Raw genomic sequence first — 24,290 nt, forward strand, 5'->3', positions numbered from 1 at the left:
TTTATTGTGTGCAATATTTTATTTAATCCTCATAACATCTCATTGAGGTAGGAACAGTTATCCTAATTTTATAAATGAGGAAGCTGAGGTTTAGAGAAGTGAACACTAGGTTTCCTAGTTCATTGAATTAGGCCAGATCATGGAGAGACTGTCTTAGTTTACAGGAATATATAAAAATGATGATAAATTTTTCCCAAAGCAAATATTAGGCAATGCAGACTAGGTAAATAAGCTGAGGATGTACTCCATTGCCTCTGTCATTTTTTGAGGAATAAGCATCCTAGGACATGAGTCTAGGCAGCCTGGGCAAATTGATAGCCACCAGTCAGAAGAAGTAGGGAATTATGGGCTTACTGCCTATTATACCAGCAGACATGTCAGCCTTTAAAAACAGCTTCTACTACCACATACAGCAATACTTATGCTACTCAGCAAAGTCCATCACCCAGGTGTAATGTTCAGGCTTCAAGCCTTGAAATTCTTGCTCAGCCAGCCCTGGGGGGGTCCTTCTCTTTTCTTAACCTGCACCTTTCAGACCTAGGAGTTTTCCATTTGTATTTATCATCACCTTCTATTGGGTGCCAGGTCTTGGACTTGAGCTCAGTCATGACTAATTCTAAACTCCATGCATTTAACCACTATACCATGTTTCTCCTCCTAGACTAGTACATGGTACTAGAGTCACTCTTCTCTTTTTTTTTGCCATTTCTTGGGTCACTCCCGCGGCATATGGAGGTTCCCAGGCTAGGGGTCTAATCGGAGCTGTAGCTGCTGGCCTACACCAGAGACACAGCAACGCGGGATCCGAGCCACGTCTGCTACCTACACCACAGCTCACAGCAACGCCGGATCCTTAACCCACTGAGCAAGGGCAGGGGTCGAATCCGCAACCTCATGGTTCCTAGTCGGATTCGTTAACCACTGCGCCACGACAGGAACTCCTCTCCTCTCATTCTTTATTGGTTATATCCTAGTTAAAAATCTTACCCTATCAGCCCACTCTCCTCTTATCTTGGAAGACTTTTGACTGAGGATGCACTGGTTAGGAGTGCTAGAATGAAGATTGGCAAGGATTAGTAGAGAGTTAAGGAAGTTTTCCTAGCTTTAATATTATTTTAAACCTTGTGTAGGAAGCTATTAATTTATTCTGTTCCTTTAAAAAATCTAAACATAATTTATTCTGTCAAAAGTTGTTTTTAATGCCTAGAAATTTTTTAAAGAATTTTGAGGAGTACCCGTGTGGCTCAGTGGGTTAGGAACCCAACATAGTATAAGGATGTGAATTTGATCCCTGGCCTTGCTCAACTAGGTTAAGAATCCAGTGTTGACCCAAGCTGTAGTGGCATAGGTCAGGCATGTGGCTCATGTGGCTGTGGCATAGGCCCAAGCTGCAGCTCTGATTTGACCACTAACCTGGGAACTTCCATATGCTCAGGTGCAGCTGTAAAAAGAGAAAAGAAAAAAAAAAGCGTGAAAAACAACAATAGAATACCTTAAGTTTTTGCCTTCTCACATATTTTTAAAATTCAGGAAAGTATAAGGCAGATCTTATATAGACTTATACAACAGGGAATAACACCACTCTGCAGGGAATATGTGAAAAATGTGTGTTACAGGAATTGGTTGCCAAAATGACTGCAAGTGTTACTGGCAGGCATTAAGGCTAAACCACCTGTAATGTGTAGGTACGGCAAAAAAATTATCTGAAATGTCAGTGATGCTACCATTGAGAAACACACTTATAGATGAAAAGGTCATGCACCCTGAAATAGTATGGCAACACCAAGGAGTTACAAGGCTGTAATGGGCCAACATACCACCGGTGATTGGCTGGGGGCAACTGTCAGTTCAGAAATGTCTTCCTGACTACCACTTTCTTTCTCTCATATGCCCTGCTTCTTCCTTTGCTTCCATCTTTAACTTTTCACAGCTTAGTTTTTGCCATCTCAGGTAATTTTTTTTTTTTAATGTATACCCATGTTTTTTTTGGTTTTTTTTTTTTTTTTTTTTTTTTTGTCTTTTTGCTATTTCTTGGGCCACTCCCTCGGCATATGGAGGTTCCCAGGCTAGGGGTCGAATCGGAGCTGTAGCCTCTGGCCTATGCCACAGCAACTCGGGATCCGAGCCGCGTCTGTGACCTACACCACAGCTCACGGCAACGCCAGATTGTTAACCCACTGAATAAGGGCAGGGAACCCGCAACCTCATGGTTCCTAGTCAGATTTGTTAACCACTGCGCCACGACGGGAACTCCTATGCCCACGTATTTTTAAATCTCTGTGCTTTCCCTTTTTCCTTCCTAGATTCTGTGGCTGTAGAGTGGGGAAATGTTGTATAGTAGAAAGCACTAAACTGCAAGTCAAGTAGCTTGAATTCTAATCCAGGCTCTGCCAGTAAGTAGCTATCACTTAACCTCTGAGAGCCTCGGTTTTCTCATTTGTAAAATTAGTGGCTTGGACTCCACAATTTCTGAGGTCTCTCCCAGTTCACATAGCTGCACACCTAGTAGTTGAGGAGGGTAAATCAAATAGATATTTCAACTTCAACTCTATAACTTGCTGGCTTTGTCACCTTGGGAAAGTTACTTAACTTTCATGCCTCAGCTTTTCAACTGTAGAATAAGGGTTATAATAGTTTTCTCTTGTTGTAAAGGGTAATTGAGAAATACTACGCATGTTTATAAAGTAATTTACAGGGTATGTGTATGTAGTACATGGTAATAGCTCAAGGAATGTTAGTTTCTTTGTGCCTCTGAAAAATATTGTTCAAAAAATGATACAAGTGAGTTTATATATGCAAGTATTGATTACATGTGTACATCAAGGGAAAAAGTCCCAATTTTACAGAAAAATAAGATTCTAAACGAGACCTTTTTGGATTTCCCATTGTGGCACAGTGGAAATGAATCTGACTAGGAAGTTAGATGAGGTTTTGGGTTTAGTCCCTGGCCCTGCTCAGTGGATTAAGGATCTGGCATGGCCATGAGCTGTGGTGTAGGTCCCAGACACGGCTCAGATCCTGCATTGCTGTGGCTGTGGTGTAGGCCGGCTGCTGTAGTTCCAATTTGACCCCTAGTCTGGGAACCTCTATATACTTTGGGTGTGGTCCAACAAAGCAAAAAAATAAAAAATAATAAAATAAAAAAGACCTTTTCCAGGAAGATCTCTCTCGGTTGGGTCTTTGGAAAAAGTTTGAAGCAAGGAATTTACACATGGTAACTGAAGAGATCTTGCTAAAGAAAAGATTTCGTGGTGGATATATTTATTAAATGGAGTGAGAGTCCTGAACGCCAGGTTAAAGAATTTGTATTATTGTTATTAGAAAATAATAAACCACTGGATCTTTGAGGGATTTGTTTTCATTTCCCTAATAACTTACTAATTTAATGCATTTAGATCAACCTGACAGGCTAATAATCATAGTTAAAAATTTTAGGTTCTAAATGTCAAGAAGTCATTGCTCCAAAATTATTAGTTTACAAGACACAGATGAGTAACAGAGGCTTAAAACTAAATCCAATTCAGGAAAAAGATAAACACCGAAGTATAGGAAATAACCTGATAGAACTGAGTAGCAGGTTTTACTGTTTTTAAAAAAAAAAATAAAATCAGGTTTCATATTTTTCTCTAAAGATAAAAATTAGCAAAATCTTTATTTTTGTTATTAAAATTGCTCTTCAGTTAAAATGGGAATAGGAGTGCCTACAGGCGCAGTTACCAGGTTGTATAGTATTCCAGATTTCTGTTGATAAAATGGCTTTGTATATAAAACCATCTCTATTTACATGTATCTTGTTTCAGTCATAATAGTAAAGAAGATTAAAGTTCTGTGTGCTATAGAGAAATGATAGTCTTTGAAAAGTGATCTCAAATAACTGTATTGTCAGCGCTGGCTGACATAGACAGTTGTTAGCTGTCTGTAGCTTGAGGATGAAATGTGAGTTGGAGACATCAGGTGTTCCCCTAGCTTAATTTAATGACCTTGGCTCAAGTTTACAAAACGTAACTGGCCTTTCAGTGCTGACCAGTTTGCCTGCTGATTAATAGAGAGCTATATTAACAATAAAATTCTACTTGTCTTTTATCTGTCTTATCAGAGTGTTTTCTTTCCTTTTTATCTTTTTTGGGTCAGGGTTCCAGTTGAGCCATCTTCTCTCTTGTCACTATCACCAAGTCACAATCAGGTAAAAATATTTTTTTCAGTTTTAGTTTAGGGTTTTTTCTTTAAGATGGTGTTCTTCTTTTATAATACTTAAATTACAGTTAATTGCCAAATATCTATTAATTTCACTCTCTCACTCCTCAGTCATACAATTCATATAATATGTGCACCTGACACTTGCTAACAGTGATTTAGGTGCCAGACAGAAAATAAGTCTTTACCGATACGATGGTTTTATAGGAAAAGATTAGCAGTAAACACATCTAAAGAAATGCTAGATAACTGTGAAGTAAAAGTTGCTTGGGTCAGCAGTAATTTCCCAAATTGATAAAGAACATTGATAAGCTGCTCTTTATCCCTACTTGCATATGCAAAATGATACTTTTGTTCCAGTTTTCACATACAGACTTAGAACTTCATCGAAGAAGAGAACAGTTAGTAGAACGTACTAGGAGAGAGGCACAGCTTGCTGCCCTGCAGTATGAGGAGGAGAAAATAAGGACCAAGCAGATTCAGAGAGATGCCGTCTTGGACTTTGTCAAGGTGAGTCCTTTAGATTCAATGAATAATATTCCTAAAGTTTCTTGGAAGTGCTTATTTGTTTCGCTGAGGCTGTCAGTTTTTATTGTCTTAGTGAAAAAAAAGTTGATGTTTTAATTGAGAAACCTTAACTAAATAGTATAACTGTCTCCTGCTTGTGGATTAGATGTCCTCGTATGCAAATAGGCTTGAGGACAATCAGAAGTGATTGATCTTGCTTTTAGGACAGTGATAGTCTCTTGCTCTTCATTAGCAACCTGTCATTAGACATATCACTTTACTGTCCAGCTGCCATTTTCTCAATCTCCAGTGCATCATGAAAATGGAAGTGCTTTGTAAGCTGTAAAGCACCATGCAAGTATAAACTATTGTTATCGGAACCTGTCTCTGACTTTCTTATTTCTAGTGAATACCAACAATTTGAAAGGTTCACAGGCTTAGTACTTTACAGTCATCTTTGATTCTTTCCTTTCTGTTTTCTCCACGCCTACTCAGTTAATAACCCATGTTAATACTTCTTTTATAAACATTTTACAGCCTCTATAGTTGCCTCTAAATCAAGCTTACTTTTTTGCTTATATTACTTTGGTTTTTTTTTCCCTGAAATTACCTTGGATTATTTTCTTCATGATTAAATAATTTGTTTTTGCCTGTTTAATATCTTTCCCATTTATCTGTTAACTTCATGAAGGCAGTGTCCTTGTCTGTCTCGTTTATTCACAGCTATATCACTAAATCTTAGCAAGTCTTACCCTGTAGTAAAGCTCAATACATTTTTTTTAAATGAGTGATTGAATATCCTCTAAATTCTTTCTCTTATGTTTCATAACTGTAGCCAAAGTGTATCTTTTCTTAAGTACCATGCACATGATAAATTCTTTTACATTTTTTCAAATGTATCAAGCCCATGATGATGATCTCTGATGCTCACAGAAGATAGCAATTTGCCTAAATTCTCAGTAAGTCTTAGGGCAAGGATTTGAATCAAGACAAGCTCAATAGAAAATGAGAATAAAGCTGATAGAAAATAAACAATTTAAGAAAAGAAGTCTGGGCGGTAACTAGACTTATCATGGTGACCACTTTGAAATATATAGAAAATCAATATATTGTGCACCAGGAACTAACATAGTATTATAGGTCAGTTATACTTCAAAAACAAGTTCATAGAAAAAGCGGTCAGAATTGTGGATACCAGGCACATGGCCTGTGTACGGGAGAGGGAATTGGATGAAGGTGGCCTAAACGTACAAACTTCTAGTTGTAAGATAAATTTTTTATAGACAAGGGAAAAAACTGTCAGCTTATTGATTTTCCTTATTTTAAATGGGAAGCCATTAAAGGGAAAGAGCAATGTCTTATAACAAGTAAATCTAAGAAGTGCCATATATAAAAGGTACAGAAATGAATGTGAGTGATTATTTTAGTAAATAGAAATTTTCATTTCCAGTGTTCCAGATTCTAACCAGCTTCCCTTTTTTGTGGGGGTGGGGTATATAGCAAAAAGCAGCACAAAGTCCACAAAAACAACAGTCCCCCTTAGATGGTGAGGTAAGTCTATATAATCACCTCTTTGGAATTTTTTTTTTTATTATTTTGTAATGAATATGAAATGTTTTGCATGTGATTACCATGTGTTTTCAGAGTTCAACAATGGCTATTTTCTTTTTCCCTCTCATTGAATTCTACTTACTAGGGAGAAAAAGACACAGGCCAGGGAGTTTATCAGAATCTATAATTTTTTTTTTAACTCCAAACATATCATCTGGAGATTATTTATTTCCCTCCCCTCATCCCTAGCAGAGTTATCATCTCCCTCATCCATTTTCAGAGCTACTACGTAATGAAATGTCCTAAGGGCTGTATCTGACACAAGTGAATGGTGTCAGTATTAAACAAAAAAACTCTACATATTATTTCACCTTCAGTGCTCATTTCCTAAGTGTGTATGTTACTAATTATACTTTGACACATTGATTTTATAATATTAAGTGGTAAATTTTCATTACAAGTTAACATGTAAGATTAATTGCTTATTAACCTTTTAAAAATCTCTGCACTTATTTTGATCTGTTCAAATGAAGCTTACTAAAAATGAATATTTTTATTGTAGTTGGCTTTTTTCATTAACTGTTTCCTTTATCTTTGTCTTATTTTTTCAATATATGATCATTACTTCCTTAAAAAATACATAAAAGCATTACCTCATTTGAGTGTTGACTTCGCTTTTTGTAAAATAAGTTATTTGAAAACCTAGCACATGGGGCTTTAACAAGCATCAGTTTTTATTAGCACCTTGTTTTAAAGCACGAGTGTTTCTGGAATGATAAAATGTATTGTTTGAAATGTTTTAAATTATCCATTAGAAAGTTTTCAACATAGTGGACATATAACTACTTTTGTTCATCTATTTGAGAACTTAGGCATTGATGTAATACCTGTAAGATTCACTCAAGCATTTTCAGTTGTCTTTTCTTTACATGGTAATAATTCTGTATAGACCTTTGACAGTCAAAGTTTGATAATACACTTTTCCTTGTTTACACCAACATTTCATCCTTAATGGTCATTCTAGAATAAGCAATTATCTAAAAACTAAAGCTCCTCAGGAAAATAATATGTACAGTTTTAAAATTTCCAGTTGTACCCTTGTTTTGTCTGAGAAAGGTAATGGATAGATGTCTAGACTAGAAATCGTGACTCTTGGGTATTCTGTTTCAGATTTGTCACCTGCTCACTAAGTGACTGCAATTCTTTATGTCATTGCTACATTTGTACTTCAGCTCTCTCTTCTCTGAACAGAAAATAACCCCTGTTCCCCCCTTGCTTTAGAAGTTTTTAGGCAATAAGACCGTACTCAAAGTTGTTTCAGCTCTTTGGCAGGAAATCATTACTCAGAAACAACTTATTAGCTATTTTGATGCATTAATTCCAAATGACTGCGAATGTGGTCCTGTATGTCAGCATCTTCACAAGTATGTCTTAATGTGTCTCTTTGCTTGTGTGTTCGTGAAATACGTCGTGTGTGCATAGTTTGTTTTTGACATTGCTTCATTTTTCTTCACCTCTCCAGTGTCCCTTCCCATCCAGAAGGTCTCAGCACACTGATGATAGTGCCTTGTTAGTGGTAAGAGCTTTGCACAAAATGGAGTTCTACAATGCTGTGTCTAGAAATCGGAGAATTAGCTATTGTACTTTTCATTCAGAAATGACCTAAATACCATAAAACATGATGAGTATTGTTACTAAATGCTTTACAAATAGCCAGAGCTGTCTCCCTACATTATTCTTCATGGTTTACCCAGTGTTCCAGGTGTTCTGCAGATATGATTCAATATCTTCGTTAGTGTTTCCAAAAGTAAAACATTTACATAGAGAATCATATCGGCTATGTATGTGTGTTGGAAGAAGAGGGCATATTCATTTTTTAAATCTCATTTCTAATTTCAGGTGTAGTTTATTAGTCATTAATTTGTCTTATAAGTTACCTGTATGATAAATGGATTCCCTTACTTCATGATGCTAATTACACAACTGCATACTTGACATCCTATTTTGTTATCTATTTAAGCTACTGAAAATCCCTAACTTAAAAAATACTTACATCTCGAGATTATCTCTCCATACCCATCTTTTATTTTAAACTCGGGGAGAGACATTAACTTGGAATGCTCTCTTCCGATCATTTTTAACACTGCCTGTTTCAGCAGCTGAAAATGAGTATAACATGAGAGCTTTATTGAAAGTCTTACTTTTATCAGCTTTGCAAGAAAATAATAACCATTTACAGAATTGCTTTTCCCATCATGTTTTATGTTATTTTTTTTTACCATAGTTCTGAAAACCAGCAGTTGAAAAGCCTGTTGTCTGTAACAGCTCCTGTCTTACGAGCTAGTAACTTCCTCCATTATGTATACTACCGTATGAACTACATACTTCAGCATGAGATTCGTATTACATAAAATTTCACTGTCAAAATTTCTATGTGATCTGCAATTATTATTTCCTTTGAGACGGATAAAGCACGTTTTAACTGAGCAGTCTAATAAAGAAATACAGCCACCAGCCTCTGGAGTTTTTTAGTCAAAACTTATTGGCATGAAAAACAAATAATAAGTAATGTAGAAAAATATTGATCCAGTCACTTTACCAGAAATATCTCATTCACTCCTGACAGCAACCTTAAGAGTTAAGGTTAAACTTATCACCATTTTGCAAATGATTTCTGAGGCACAGAATGTGACTTGTCCAAAATCAGATAGCTAGTAAGTGAGGCTAGGTTCAAATCTAGATCCACCTAGCTTGAGAACCTGCATTAAACACCATGCCATATTGCCTCCTGTATTATAATTAAAAACACTTTAGGAAACTGAAGATGAGATTTAATAACACACATAGTAAATGGTATGTCTGAGTGCCCAGACTTTTTTGTCAAGAAAAAAGTGGAATTTGGAAAAACAGCAACAAAATCCCATGAGCATGAAATTTTGAAATAGCCTTAGACATTCTCAAAACCATACACTGGTATTTTATTTAACAGTATTCATGTCTGGCCTAAATTAGATGACCTTAAAAGCAAGAACCATGTCTCACATATTTTTGCATGCCACATAATGTCCAACACTGTGCAAAGAATCACATTTTAAATCATATCTTCTCAGAACTACTCTTCATTGGTTTCATATGGTAGAATAAAGTCCATGTACTACTTCTACTCTTTTTTTTTTTTTTTCCATCTTTTGTCTTTTTAGGGCCACACCTGCGGCATATGGAAGTTCCCAAGGTAGGTGTTGAATCAGAGCTACTCCACAGCCACAGCAACTCAGGATCTAAGCTATATCTGTGACCTACACCACAGCTCATAGTAACGCCGGATCCTTAACCCACTAAGCGAGGCCAGGGATCAAACCCTAAACCTCATTAACCTTTGAGCCATGATGGGAACTCCAAATCCATGTACTTCTTAACACAGCCTACAAGCCCTTTAGAGTAAGTTCTAAACTTCTTAATATGCCCTATAAGCGCCTCTTTAGTCTGGGTACTGTCTAGCTCTCATCTCTGGGCTCATGCTATATCAGCACTTTTTTTTTTCAGGTCTGCAAACAAGGCAAGCCCTTTTCTACCTCAGGATCTTTGCAAATGCTGCTCCCTGTACACGGAATGCCTCTCCCTCCCTGCATATGTACCCCTTGGTTAATTTGTACTTATCTATCTGGCGTCAGCTTAAATGTCCTACCCTTAAAATGGCTTTTCTGCAACACTCCCACCCCCAAATCAAATTTATGTCTCCACTGTTATTTTTTTTTCCATGGTACTTTTAGGTGGGTGTGTAATGGTTTGTATCTCCCCACCTAATATACTACTAGACTGTAGGCTTCATGGGCACAGGGTGTTCTCTGTAGCATTTACCTGTGAATACTCAGTCTCTCTTATATTCATGAGCTCAATAAATGATTTCTGAATGACCATATAAATGCTGCACATCTAATAATTGCTTATTGAATTGTTTGATGCTGAAAAGGTCTAATGTTATAGCAACTAAATGTTGAAATTGATTTAAAGAACTTGAAATAAGTATTAGTCACTTTTAATATCAGTTACACTAACATTTTCTTGGGGTTGCCCTTCAGGCTTCTGTTGCTTTCATATATATCCCATCTCTAGATATTAGACAGGATCTAGGCTCATTTCACTTCCTCTTCCCTCCATTACTTTTTTCCTTCTTTGCCGAACATAGTGGCTATTAGCCTTTTTATATTTGAGATTGACAGTAATTCGTGTCCATTGGATTATAAAGACGCCCAGGAAATCTAAACAGGTGAAGCATATACAGTGCAGGACTTGTCACAGTCTTGTTCTTTGGTATATTTCTTTCTTCACTTTTTTCTGCCTTAAAATAGATTATGTTGTAGTGTATGTTACATGCTTATTTTGCACACACAAAAAAGACTTGCTGTCTGTCACCTCATTAAAAATACAGTTGTGTTTATTTTATTGACCATCTTACTTACCTTTTTTTAAACACCACATGTGTTCTTGTTTCTTTATCCCATGATTCAGATACTGTGATCTAGTTTAAATTTTTAAAAATTATTAACTTATAGAGGCTTTAATATCTTTAAACTTTTGGCATTGTAAATAGGTACAATTTTACCCAGGCACCCTTTGTAAAAGTACTGTCTTCTCTTATTTCCACTCCCCACTAAATAAAAAAAATAAAATGTTTTGAGCAGCTTTTATCTGTAATCAAAATCCTGTACAATAGATTCTAACACTATCTCTAATTACATCTCTCTGTTATATCTAACAAGTTGTATGTAGGTTGGTGAAAGGAAAAGGATTCAAAGAAAAGGAAAATTCTTCTTAAATTCTTAGATATAATTTGGACTTGCACAGAAGCAAAAATGAAATGCTAGTTCATCCTTAAGGTGTGATGCAAAATCCCCATGTCCTGGGTTCTCACATCAGAGCCATTATAAACTGAATTATAATAAATTTATCAATATTGGATTAATATTGCAAAAATATTGCTCTTATTCATGCCGGTTCTGCTCCGTTAAAATGAGCTCTCTGACTGGATTTGTTTCCCTGTCATAGGAAAAGCATTTGTTTCTAAGGATATTTTGCTGAAAAAATTTGATATTCTTGCAGTTCCTGTTTTGGCTCAGTGGAAATGAATCTAACTAGCATCCATGAGGATGCAGGTTCAATCGCTGGCCTCGCTCAGTGGTTTAAGGATCCGGTGTTGCCATGAGCTGTGGTGTAGGTCACAGATGTGGCTCGGATCTGGCATTGCTGTGGCTCTGGCATAGGCCAGCAGCTACAGCTCTGATTCAACCCCTTGCCTGGGAACCTCCATGTGCCACAAGTGCCGCCCTAAAAAGACCAAAAAATGTTTTTTTCGATCTTTTCAGTTTTATTTCTATATGAAATCGTATTTAATCATGCCTTTCATTTCTTGATTAGTATTGCTATAAAGTAATGAAATAGTTTGAATTGACTACAGGTTTTTCCCCCCAAGTATTCTCTTTCTGCCCTATCAGTATCTTAGTAAATCATTTGAAAGTTTGTCAATGACCTTTCCTTTTCTAATTTTACTGACCAAAACTGCCTGCCTGCCTGCCTGACATTTTGCTAACGTAAATGCTACCTTCTATTTCTTCTCTTTCTCTTTTGCAATTTAGTCGCTGTCAGGGGTGAATCAAGTGGGCTGTGCTACTACCCTGCCTCATTCTTCTGCCATCAGGCCTATTAAGGTATAACTTGTTACTGTGATTTACCAGGAACTTTGGGGAGGGGATGTGCAGGGCAGGTCTTAAATTTCCCAATGGATTGATCTAATAGCAGTCTGAAATCTAGTATTGTATGAAACATAACTAAGCTTATAAAACTATTTAACATTGATTTCACTTGAAGTTTTATTATGCCAGATACATCCTTCTTCAGTTCTTTATATTGAGATTTTGCTTCAAATGTCATTCTGATTTTCTTAACAAGGTTATTTTTTGGTCATGAGTTATTATTTTACTTTGGCTAATATATGATATTAAATTCACTCTCTTGTCTAATGTGCATACAAAATAATTTGACTCCCAGTCCCCCAAACTGTCACTGCCAAAACCTTATTACAGTAGGAGTCAGCAAACTATAGTCCCTAGGCCACCTACTGTTTTGTTTTAAATGGCCACACCCATGGCATATGGAAATTCCTGGGCCAGGGATTAAATCCTAGCTGCAGCTGTGTTCTCCACCACAAGTGCAGCAATCCTGGATCTTTACCCACTGTGCTGGGCCAGGGATTGAACATGCACCTCCATAGCAACCTGAGCCACTGCAGTCAGGTTCTTAACCCACCGCTCCACAGTGGCAACTACTAGGCCACTTGTTTTTGTAGTTTTACTGGCACACAGCCACTCCCATTTGTTTATGGCTGCTTTTGCACTTTAGAGCAGACTAGGAAAAGTTAGGATAGCCTGCAAATCTAAATAAAAAACCTGTGGTAGGAAGTTCCTGTTGTGGCTCAGCAGTAATGAACCTGACTAGTATCCATGAGGACACAGGTTCGATCCCTGGCCTTGCTCAGTGGGTTAAGGATCCAGTGTTGCAGTGAGCTGTGCTGTAGGTCATAGATGTGGCTCAGATCTGGTGTTGCTGTGGCTGTAGGTTGGCAGCTATAGCTCCAATTAGACCCCTAGCCTGGAAACTTCTGTATGCCGCAAGTGCTGCCCTAAAAAGACAAGCATGTTAAAACTATATTCAAAAAAAAAAAGAAAAAGAAATGATTAATGATCCTCACTGTCAGGTAGGTCCTCTCCTTATCTAACTTATCAGTCTTCCTGTGGTATATACATATTTTTCTTTCTAGCGTGGAGATTTTCTAGTTATTTAGCAGTCTTTATGTGGCAAATCTTTATTTTTAAAAACTATTATGATAACACCCTTATCTTCTCCCTAAGTAAATTTAGGTCCTTTTATGTGCCTTTCCAGCCTGTTTGTACTTAAGAACTATCACAAATTCTCTGCCCTTCATTTTGGCTCCACAGCCCCCAGCTAGAAATGTATTCCTCATTAGAGCCCACCTCGTGCTGAGCGTGAAACAGAGGTTTTTCACATGTTCTACCCTGAGTGTTAGGTTGGCTTTTTCCATCTTGGTATTCATTTTGCTCATTGTATCCACTGCAATTCACAATTCTTTTAGTTATACTCCTAAGTGATAATTTCTACCTTTTATCTTCTGTTTTCCTAAATACTTAATTTTGCTTTGTGAACATTTTTAATTTTTTTAACATTTTTTATTTTAATTTTCTAATTTACTAGAATACTTTCCGATTCTTGCTTTGTGAACTTCTAAATGCAGACGCCAACTTTATAACATCTGTATACCTGATAAACCTTCTCTCTAGTTATTAAATCTGCACATACCTGGATGACTCCTGAAAAAACTTTATAACTCTCTTCTATATTCTCTAATTTTGCTAACCTTTCTCAGCTAGATTCCTTATTTGAACAACACAGAAAATTACTTGAGGGACTGTTTCCAAAATTCTTTCAAAGAAGGTATATAGGTCTAGATGTATAGCAGAAAAGTGAGTTCCTGACTCTCAGTGACTACCTTAGGGCATTGGGCTTTTCCTCCCCCAGAGCTGTAGTTGAGTAAGACCAAATCTGAATATGCCAAAAGTCGTGTAATAAGTCTAACATTCTTTCTATCAGATCTGCTATAGTGTCAAATGATTAGTTTTAAAAGATTTATTCTTTATTTTTTGGTATCTCAGTTACTTTACAACAGGTATATACTATATTTAAGCATGATTTTCTTTTGTTTCTTTTGTCGCTTAGCCAGGCATAAAAGTTGAGCTTATGTCAATTTCCTTTTTTTGCTCTCCAGTTCTCCAAGTGTTCTTAGATATACTAGTCAATGGTCTCAGAGTGATGTGAACTAATTATTTCAGTATCCTAGAATGCAAATCACTTAGATTTATAGCTTCAACAAAAGTACATTTTTAGGAGTTCCCATCGTGGTACAGCGGAAACAAATCTGACTAGGAACCATGAGGTTGTGGGTTCGATCCCTGGCCTCATTCACTGGGTTAAGGATCTGGCGTGGCTGTGTCTGTGGCATAGCCTGGCAACTATAGCTTTGATTGGACCCCTAGCCTGGGAACCTCTGTATGCCAAGAGGGCAGCCTGAAAAAACAACAACAAAAAGTACATTCTGTAAGTCCCTTCTAGTCTGTCTTTGTTTTTCATTATACAAAACTGTGTTCTTTTGCTGTTTCTAGAAATAGAGAACATTTTGCTGCCGTTCATTGGAATATTTGTTTCAGCCCTTCCTTCTCATCTGACATAGTTGCCTGTTTTATCATCTCCTTCCTAAATATGTTAAAATTTCTAGTGTTATACTAATAGGTCTTTTTTTTTTGGCTGGGGGTCTAATTGGAGCTATAGCCGTCAGCCTACTTCACAACCACAGCAATGCCAGATCCAAGCCGTGTCTGCGACCTACACCACAGCTCATGGCAACGCCAGATCCCTGACTCACTGAGCAAGGCCAGGGATCGAACCCGAAACCTCATGGTTTCTAGTGGGATTCGTTAACCACCGCGCCATGACGGGAACTCCAGGTCTTTTTAAATTAAAAAATTTTTTCCTATGTACCTGGTATAATCTCTCTTTTTTTTTTTTTTTTTTTTTTTTTTTTTTTTTGTCTTTTGTCTTTGTTGTTGTTGTTGTTGTTGTTATTGTTGCTATTTCTTGGGCCGCTCCCGCGGCATATGGAGGTTCCCAGGCTAGGGGTTGAATCGGAGCTGTAGCCACCAGCCTACGCCAGAGCCACAGCAACACAGGATCCGAGCCGCGTCTGCAGCCTACACCACAGCTCACGGCAACGCCGGATCGTCAACCCACTGAGCAAGGGCAGGGACCGAACCCGCAACCTCATGGTTCCTAGTCGGATTCGTTAACCACTGCGCCACGACGGGAACTCCAAATCTCTATATTTTATGTTTTTCTGTTTCTACCATTGGTCCTTGAACAGGTCTTTGTTCAACTAACTAGCTTTCCCCTTCCTGTTTCTTATTCCTTGAAAATAAGGATAGTCTTTTATTTCCATAAAAAGATATCCAGCTTTTGCTTCATTTGCCTATTCATTCCTTTTGCTGTGCCTGTTGCTTTTATTTTAAATTAAATTTGTTATTTAAATTTCCATTTCTTCTCAGTGTCCCAAACTTAGTTTATTGGTGTCTTTAAACTTGATGGACATGTTTTCTTTTTCACTAATGAATGTAATAACATTGCTTTACTCAAGAGCACAACTTTTTTTCTTTCTTTCTTTTTACCTGCAGCATATGGAAGTTCCCTGGCTAGGGGTCAGATTATAGCCACAACAACCCCAGATCTAAGCCGCATCTGTGACCTGTGCCACAGCTTGTGGCAATGCCAGATCCTTAAAACGCTGCGCAAGGCCAAGGATCAAACCCATATCCTCATGGACACTATGTCGGGTTCTTAACCCCCTGAGCCACAACAGGAACGCCTACTTTTTAAGTCTTCTTTCTCAGCCTAAGAGTATCAAGCCAAGAAATCATTACCACAGAATTGTCTTTCAAATCAGTCCATGAATTTTCTCAACAGCATAGCTTCTGTTTATTTTAGCAGTTAAAATTCTCCATCACCAGTTTCATCTGACCCAAGTCCAACTTGAGATAAAAGATTTCTGAAAATCTTGAAACCCAGAAAGAAGAAAAAAGCATGGGACTCTCTGTGTGTTTTAAAGTCACTATGTTCAAAAATGTCTGTTATCATAAATTACTGAGATTAACGCAATGAGTACTGAATATAACTAGATGTCAGGGCCTGAAAAACAGTTGTTATTCTAACTTTTTTTTTTTTTTTTTTTTTCTTTTTGCCATTTCTAGGGCCGATTCCCGTGGCATATGGAGGTTCCCAGGCTAGGGGTCGAATTGGAGCTGTAGCTGCCAGCCTACGCCAGAGCCACAGCAACACAGGATCCGAGCCGCGTCTGCGACCTACACCACAGCTCACGGCAACGCCGGATCGTTAACCCACTGAGCAAGGCCAGGGATCGAACCCACAACCTCATGGTTCCTAGTCGGATTCTTTAACCACTGCGCCACGATGGGAACTCCTCTAACTTTTCTTGATTCTACTCCCCTGCCAAGTCTTCATTATTTTTAACCCAACCAACCAACACTTTCTTTTAAATTAGCTCAACCCCATTCCCTTTTTTAAGATATACTTTATACCAGTTGAACTAGTTCTTCCTCTTTTTTGCTGTTCCTTTGGTCAGTGAATTAAAAACATCTCTTGGATTCAAATACTAGTCTCAAAATACAGCTATCTGTCATCTTTCAACAGCTTATTTCCTAACTGAAAAGAAGAAACCATCCTTCTTCCTTAAAACATTATTTTAGGGGACTGGGGTGGGGAGTAGGGAATACTTTAGAAAATATGCCAGAAAAATACTATTATAAAATAAAATTTTATTCTCTTTTATACATTTCCCTATTTCCCTAATTTTCTGCCTCACGATGATCATTTTTCACAGTCATAGGAAAGGCCTATTCTATAATAGGACTATCTTAAGAGAATGCATTACATAAATCTTATATTCTCTACAAAGAACTAAATAAAAAGTTTGGCCCTAAAAAAAATTCAAAATTAGTTTATTACACCAAATCCTTATTTCTAGACTTAATCTTGAGGAGAGTTGCATGTTGTTTTCTTTTATTATCCCAAAGTTACCATAAATCCGGAAGGTGCCTCTCTTGAGTAATAATTATTGATATATCTCTGTATCTCCACAGAATGATGACAGATCTAATGCTGTATCAAGTTCACCTGCAACAGAAACAGGTAATAGATACAAAAGTGCAATTAACCACATCACAGTTATAATTGGGGGGGGGTTGTTGTTGTTGTTGTTGTCTTTTTAGGGCCGCACCCGTGGCATATGAGAGTTCCCAATCTAGGGGTTGAATCAGAGCTGCAGCTGCCGGCCTATGCCACAGCCACAGCAACACCAAATCCAAGCTTCATTCGTGATCTACACTGCAACTTGTGGCCATGCCAGATCCTTTAATCCACTGAGCAGGACCAGGGATCAAACCCACATCCTCATGGATACTAGTCAGATTCGTTTTCATTGTGCCATGACAGGAACTCCACAATTCTTTATTCTTCACCAGGATTTCCTAATGAATTACTTTTTACCCATGGTTGTGGCTTCCTTTTCTGAGATGAGAAATCAGGCACAAAATTGGGAACTCTGTGCACATTTTCCAGTTTTTAATTTGATTGGTTTTTCAACTATTCAGCCATTTGATATGAAAAAATGAGCATGAGCTCACAGGGCTATAGATTTGTAAGAAACTATATTTGATACATTAACATTCGTTTTGCTTTTATTGCTATACCAAAAATAACATGACAATTTAAAATACATATAAACAGCCTTCCTGCTTTCAGGATTAATTTTTGTACCAGAGATTTTGTATTAATAAATAGTATTATCATTTTATATCATTGAGGTTTTTCTTTTTTTTTTCTTTTTTTCTTTTTGTCTTCTTAGGGCTGCACCCAGGGCATATGGAAATTCCCAGGCTAGGGGTCGAATCGGAGCTGTAGCCACCGGCCTAGGCCACAGCAATAGCAATGCGGAATCCAAGCTGTGTCTGCGACCTACCCCACCGCTCAAGCAATGCCGGATCCTTAACCCACTGAATGAGGCCAGGGATCGAACCCAAGTTCTCATGGATGCTACTTGGGTTCGTTAACCACTGAGCCGCAATGGGAACTCCAAGGTTTGATTTTTCTTCATTTGCCATTTACTGAACTTTTGTCACATGTGTCTGTTACTACATTTAATTTTTTTCCATCTCCTTTAATCCTATTTTGCTTTTCCATGCTGATTCAGTTCATCATTCCCCTGCATATTCTTTTCCTGCTGCTATCCAGAGAAATCAACCCCAGCGCCCTGAAAGCTTCCTTTTCCGAGGAGCTGTCAGGGGAGAAACAAATAAAGGTATGTGATAGTGATTAAAAGGCTGGTGTGGGGGTGAGGATGCAGTTATTTATACAGTGACATTAACTATTACATACTTTTAAACTTTTTTCCTAAGATATCACCTTGGGATTTGTCTGTGATCTCACTGACATGAAAGGAAGAGAATCTTAATCTTGTTTGAATTCATTTTGATTAGAAAGTTTCTTAATACCACCCAAAGTTTAAACAAAAAAATACTCTTGAAGGGCTTCAGGGAATATCCCTTCTCTCTGTAATGTGCTCTTTTTCAGATTTTTCAGTTGGTAAAAGCCGTTATCTCTGTTCTTAAAGAAATGAGTTAGTAATTTTTTTAAAAATGTACTTAGTCTCATGTTTAATTAATATGCCAGATTTTTGCCTGGCCCACCAAAGAAGTTATCTAGAAGTGGAAACAGACATTTCACTCACACAGTAATTTTAATGTAACGATAGGTATACTCACAACGAGATTTAAACTCATACAAGAGATTGACTACTGGTGAGAAAACTGTATACATTATCTGCTAATGCTGAACATTTGTATATTATAGGACTAACAGTTTTGCTTTCTGAAATATGTACACATCCACACCAAAAGATATGTACAAAAATATTCATAGCAGCATCATTCATAATAGCCCCAAACTGAATGTCCCATCTACAGCAGAACAGATAAATAATTGTGGTATATTTGTACAGTGGGATACCAAATAAGCAGTGAAAATGAACAAATTAATATACACAACAACATGGATCAATCTTATACACATAATATTGATCAAAAGACACTAGACACAGAGAGTTCCTATTGTGTTCCAGTGGAAACAAATCCAGCTAGTATCCATGAGGATGCAGGTTTGATCCCTGGCCTTGCTCAGTGTGTTAGGATCCGGCATTGCTGTGAGCTGTGGTGTAGGTCAGCAGCTATAGTTCCCAATTCCACCCCTAACCTGGGAACTTCCATATGCCATGGGTGCAGCACTAAATAGCAAAAAAAAAAAAAAAAAAAAAAGAGAGAGAGAGAGAGAGAAGAAGCCAGACACAAAAACATGCACACATTACAATATGGTTTTCTTTATAGAAAGTTAAAAAATGGACAAAACTAATCTATGGTATTAGAAATCAGGAACCACGTAGTTAGAACCCATGTTATTAGAAGTAACCTTTGGGTACTAATGGATAGGGAACATGAGAGGGGCTTCTGGGTGTTGGTGATGCTGCATTTATTGACTTGCTTGTGTCTACTTTATGATGATAATATATTGAGCTATTTACTTATGATTTGTATAGTTTTTTTGTTATTTTTCAATAAAAATGTTTTTACATGGATGTAATCAAACAGGCAAAGTAGTTGAGCCAAATGAATAATGGACATTTGGTAATTTTTCATACTGTTCTCCCTATTACAGTGTATATTTGAAAATTTCCATAATAAGGATTTTTTTGGCCATGCCCCTGGCATTAGCAAGTTTCTGGGCCAGGGATCAAATCCTAGCCACACCAAGGACAACACTGGATCTTTAACTGCTAGGCTACCACGGAACTCCAATAAAAACTTTTTTTGGGGGGGTCTTTTTGAGATCTCACCTGCATCATATGGAGGTTCCCAGGCTAGGGGTCCAGTCGGAGCTGTAGCCACCAGCCTACGCCAGAGCCACAGCAACACCAGATCCGAGCTGTGTCTGCAACCTACACTACAGCTCACTGCAATGCCAGATCCTTAACCCAGTGAGCAAGGCCAAGGATCAAACCTGCAACCTCATGGTTCCTAGTCAGATTCGTTTCCACTGTGCCATGATGGGAACTCCAAAACTTTTTTAAGAAGTTAGTCCAAAAGTAGAAAGTACTATACTTGCAAGGAACCTATGGTCAGGTGGATATGAGTTTTTTTGGTAGCACTGGCTGTCACCTTTCTGTTTTATATACTAATGTTTTTAGGTCATACTTCATCCCTTCTGCCATCTACTGCACCTACCACTGATTCAGCAGATTCTGTAGCAAGGCAAAATTCAAGACAGAGAGAAGAAGAGCTGGAATTAATAGATCAGCTACGGAAAGTAAGTACATTGCCTTTGAATTACACTTTTTCAGTGTAATTGCTATAGCCCATAATCCTGCTATCACTTGTTCATTTGACTTGTAATTTTTTTGTTGTTGTCTTTTTAGGGCCACACCCACGGCACATGGAGGTTTCCAGGCTAGGGGTCGAATCTGAGCTGTAGCCACTGGCCTACACCACAGCAGCATGAGATCTAATCTGCATCTGCAACCTACACCACAGCTCATGGCAACCCCGGATCCTTAACCCACTGAGTGAGGCCAGGGATCAAACACAAGGCCTCATGGGTACTAGTCAGGTTTGTTTATTGCTGAGCCATGACAGGAATTTCCTGACTTATAATTTTTAATAGAATCAACAATGCACATTGTGTGCTCTGATGCCTATTGGGTGATGAATTTTTTTTTGCCCGTTTTACTAGGAAAATGAGATGGGTTATGCTATAAAGCTCAACCCCTGGCCCTAATCATTTAAAAAAGTTTTCTACCTCATGTTGTAAGGAAATCTTGTTACAGTAATAATAATTTATATGTATGTATGCATATATACCACACATATTTTATATATATAGTGTTTATTTTGAAATTGAATCTAGTTTTTTTAATCAAAAAATTGTAAATTGAATTTCTATGGTAGTACTTTGCAGCACTGAGGCCTGGCTGCCGTACATATATATTGGATCTCCTCACAAGATAAAATAGAGATTGTGGTACTTAAGTTATTTTCTTTTTTCTTGATATCTATTTAAATATATTCTATTGTAATTCCATTATGTCCTGTTTGTCAGCCATTTTTCAATTAATATATTTTGCCTTTTCCTGTTCTTTTAGCATATTGAGTACCGGTTGAAAGTATCTCTGCCTTGTGATCTTGGAGCAGCTCTAACTGATGGGGTTGTCCTTTGCCATTTGGCCAATCATGTGCGGCCTCGATCTGTCCCAAGTATTCACGTTCCCTCGCCAGCTGTCGTAAGTTTATAATGCTAAACAAAATGTTGGCTCTTCATCAGACATTTGTTAAGTACAGAGGCAGGCATTGTGCAGAATGCTAAGGATACAAATACGAATAGAGCCCAGTTCCTGCCTTTTGGGTCTCACTTCTAGAGAAAAAAATAGGTGTATAAACACTAGTTTATTTATAGCTGTGTGTGGTAAGTATTAACAAAAGAGGTGTGTAAGAAGTGTGCAACGGGAATAGTTCTCTGGTGGCTCAGCAAGTTAAGGATCTGGCATAGCCACTGCAATGGCTGCGATTCAATCCCTGGCCCAGGAATTTACACAAGCTGTATGTGCAGCCAAAAAGCGGGGGGGGGGGATTCTTGTCGAGGTGCAGCGGAAACGAATCCAACTAGGAACCACGAGATTGCAGGTTCAATGCCTGGCCTCTCTCAGCAGGTTAAGGATCCAGCATTGCTGTGAGCTGTGATGTAGGTCTCAGGTGCAGCTCGGATCTGGTATTGCTGTGACTATGGCACAGGCTGGCAGCTATGGCTCTGATTAGACCCCTAGCCTGAGAACCTCCATGTGCCGTGGGTGTGGCCCTAAAAAGACAAAAGAAGGTTTCCACATTGCATTTGATGGTTATTTGATTGTTGTGACCCCTCTTTTGATGAATCTATATGGATATTGTGCATATTAGCAGTGTCTAGCCTTTTCAGAGGTTTTGCCCTCATCTCGTTTTCTGGTATTTTGTTCTTATTTAGCAAACACTTCCTGATACAGATCCTTTTACTCAAACCACAGCTGTATCTAGATTGCCACTCTGGACATTCATCTTGCTGCCTCTCCAGATGCAAATCATTTAAGCCTCCCAAGAACCTTTAATTCTGCTTTGTTACCAAGGTCCTAAGAGGCTGATATGGCTCTTTCCCCTCTAGCACATCCAAAAATAGAGTCATACATTGCTGCTAAGGGGAAGAGGTAGCCACTTTCTATTTGGTGACCTCAGAAGACAGGCATTTGTATAGAAAAGGCAGAGTGTAGCAATAGCACTACCAAATCAACTATGCCCCCAAAGACTTGAGAGACTTGGTTTTGGTCCTAATGCTGGTGATTAAGAGAATAGGAATGATATTTGGCAATGGAAGTAAGGGAAGGGCTTATTCATACTTTGCATTTTCCCCAGTTTCTGTCAACTGAGTTAAAAAAAATTTTTTTTTTAGTAATAAAAAAAAGATGTCATGCTTCATTTTCAGGGGAAAACTTAGGAAGTAGCAAGGAGCTCATGTAGAAAGTGAAATTGTAGGGAGTTCACATTGTGGCTTAGCAGAAACAAAACCAGCTAGTATCCACGAGGATGCAAGTTTGATCCCTGGCCTTGATCAGTGGGTTAAGGATCCGGCATTGCCATGAGCTGTGGTGTAGATTGCAGATGTGGCTCAGATCCTGTGTTGCTATGGCTATGGCGTAGGCCAGCACCTGCAGCTCTATTGTACCCCTAGCCCGGGAACTTCCATATGCCACAGGTACAGCCCTAAAAAGCAAAACAAACCAAAAAAAAGAAAGTGGAATTTGAGAGTAAGAGTGACTGAGGTTCTTTTTTTTTATTTTTCTTTTCTTTTCTGGCTGCCTCATTGCATATGGAATCAGACCTGAGCTGCAGTTGTGACCTATGCTACAAGCTGCATCAACACGGGATCCTTTAACCCACTGTTCTAAGCCAGGGATTCAGCCTGCATCCCAGCACTCCACAAATGCCCCCAATTCCATTGAGCCACACTGGGGACTGAGGTTCTTTATCTTGATCACAGAGTGCCTTTCACTTAGGAATATGAAACACATAGAGAAAAAATAAAACTATTTTATATGTTTAACCAGTTAGAGAAATAAAACACATGAACCTTCCTATTTGTCAAAGAAACATGAATATAATGTAAAATTAGAGCATTTAAAACTCACTAGTGAAGACAGCAACAAAACTTAATCATATTTATTGTGACAGGCATTCTGTCAAGAAAAAAGGTACAGAGATAACGCAGTTTCCATTGTGGCACAGTGGAAATGAATCCAACTAGGAACCATGAGGTTGCGGGTTTGATCCTGGTCTCGTTCAGTGGGTTAAGGATCCAGCATTGCCGTGAGCTGTGGTGTAGGTTTCAGACACGGCTCGGATCTGGCGTTGCTGTGGCTGTGGCCTAGGCTCCAGTTGGACCCCTAGCCTGGGAACCCATATGCTAAGGGTGCGGCCCTAAAAAGCAAAAGAAAAAAAAAAAAAGTACAGAGATGAGTTATACATGGCCCATTCTGTCAAGAACATTTAATTCCTCTTAAAAATAAAGAGGTCTTTTATGAAATACTATCCATAACTCTTAAAAGCAAGTAGCCCTATTCAATAAAATAATGTTTCAGAGGGGATCTTTTTGGTTAATAAATGACCTATAAAGTTGAGGGGAAACATGTAAGTATGTAAAAATTCCCAAATTATAACATTTGTGGATGGAAAAATAGACTTTGAATCAACCAGATGAAAATTGTCAAGTTTTTTAATTAAAAGCAAAAAAAAAACCAAACCCTCCCTTTTTAATTATGATACTGATTATTATGAATAAGTCAGTATTTCTTTAATGGGGATACTGTTGTAGGACTAGATTTTAGTGTAAATATTTACATCTATTTTTCCTTCATATAAATTGCTCTCCCCTCATACTATTTCTTCTCTTGTTCTTTGGACCGTACAGAGAGCTTTGCAATTTACTTTCTTAGTGTTTTTTTTTTTTTTTTTGGGTGAGAATATAAAATTAAAGCCAAATACAAATGAAAAATCATAGCAGTTTTTCTTTGTGGCTACATTAAAGCATAGTGATATATTGTAATTCTTGAGAGCTTGCTCATTAGAGTTCTGAATATAATTTAAGAAAAACTTTTTTTTTTTTTTTTTTTGGTCTTTTTAGGGTCCCACCTGCAGCATATGCAGGTTCCCAGGCTAGGGGTCAAATTGGAACTGTACCTGCTGACCTACACCACAGCCACAGCAACACAGAATCCTTAA

At 37.9% G+C, this 24,290-nt stretch overlaps 1 protein-coding gene across 27 annotated transcripts in view; it reads left to right on the plus strand.

Annotated features, from left to right (window-relative positions):
• The window catches only part of LRCH3 (leucine rich repeats and calponin homology domain containing 3), a 201,622-nt gene that overhangs the window by 93,189 nt on the left and 84,143 nt on the right, over positions 1 to 24,290 (plus strand). For 4 of the 27 annotated variants that reach the window (XM_005670145.4, XM_084990871.1, XM_005670142.4 and 1 more), the window contains exons 11-19: positions 4,132 to 4,183; positions 4,555 to 4,704; positions 6,202 to 6,252; positions 7,775 to 7,828; positions 11,886 to 11,957; positions 17,028 to 17,076; positions 18,137 to 18,244; positions 20,183 to 20,301; positions 21,134 to 21,271. In XM_005670145.4, the coding sequence (XP_005670202.2) occupies positions 4,132 to 4,183; positions 4,555 to 4,704; positions 6,202 to 6,252; positions 7,775 to 7,828; positions 11,886 to 11,957; positions 17,028 to 17,076; positions 18,137 to 18,244; positions 20,183 to 20,301; positions 21,134 to 21,271 (793 nt within the window). Of the gene's footprint in view, positions 1 to 4,131; positions 4,184 to 4,554; positions 4,705 to 6,201; positions 6,253 to 7,774; positions 7,829 to 9,795; positions 10,923 to 11,885; positions 14,747 to 17,027; positions 17,077 to 18,136; positions 18,245 to 20,182; positions 20,302 to 21,133; positions 21,272 to 24,290 lie in introns of those variants that run through there. The other 23 variants (XM_084990869.1, XM_084990875.1, XM_005670144.4 and 20 more) reach the window with 8 other exon arrangements.

The sequence above is a fragment of the Sus scrofa genome, chromosome 13, assembly GCF_054392235.1.
Source record: "Sus scrofa isolate SSC_HxYL_T2T_F1_AM1 chromosome 13, Sscrofa_HxYL_maternal_Yorkshire_Landrace_v2.0, whole genome shotgun sequence".
Classification (NCBI taxonomy): domain Eukaryota; kingdom Metazoa; phylum Chordata; class Mammalia; order Artiodactyla; family Suidae; genus Sus; species Sus scrofa.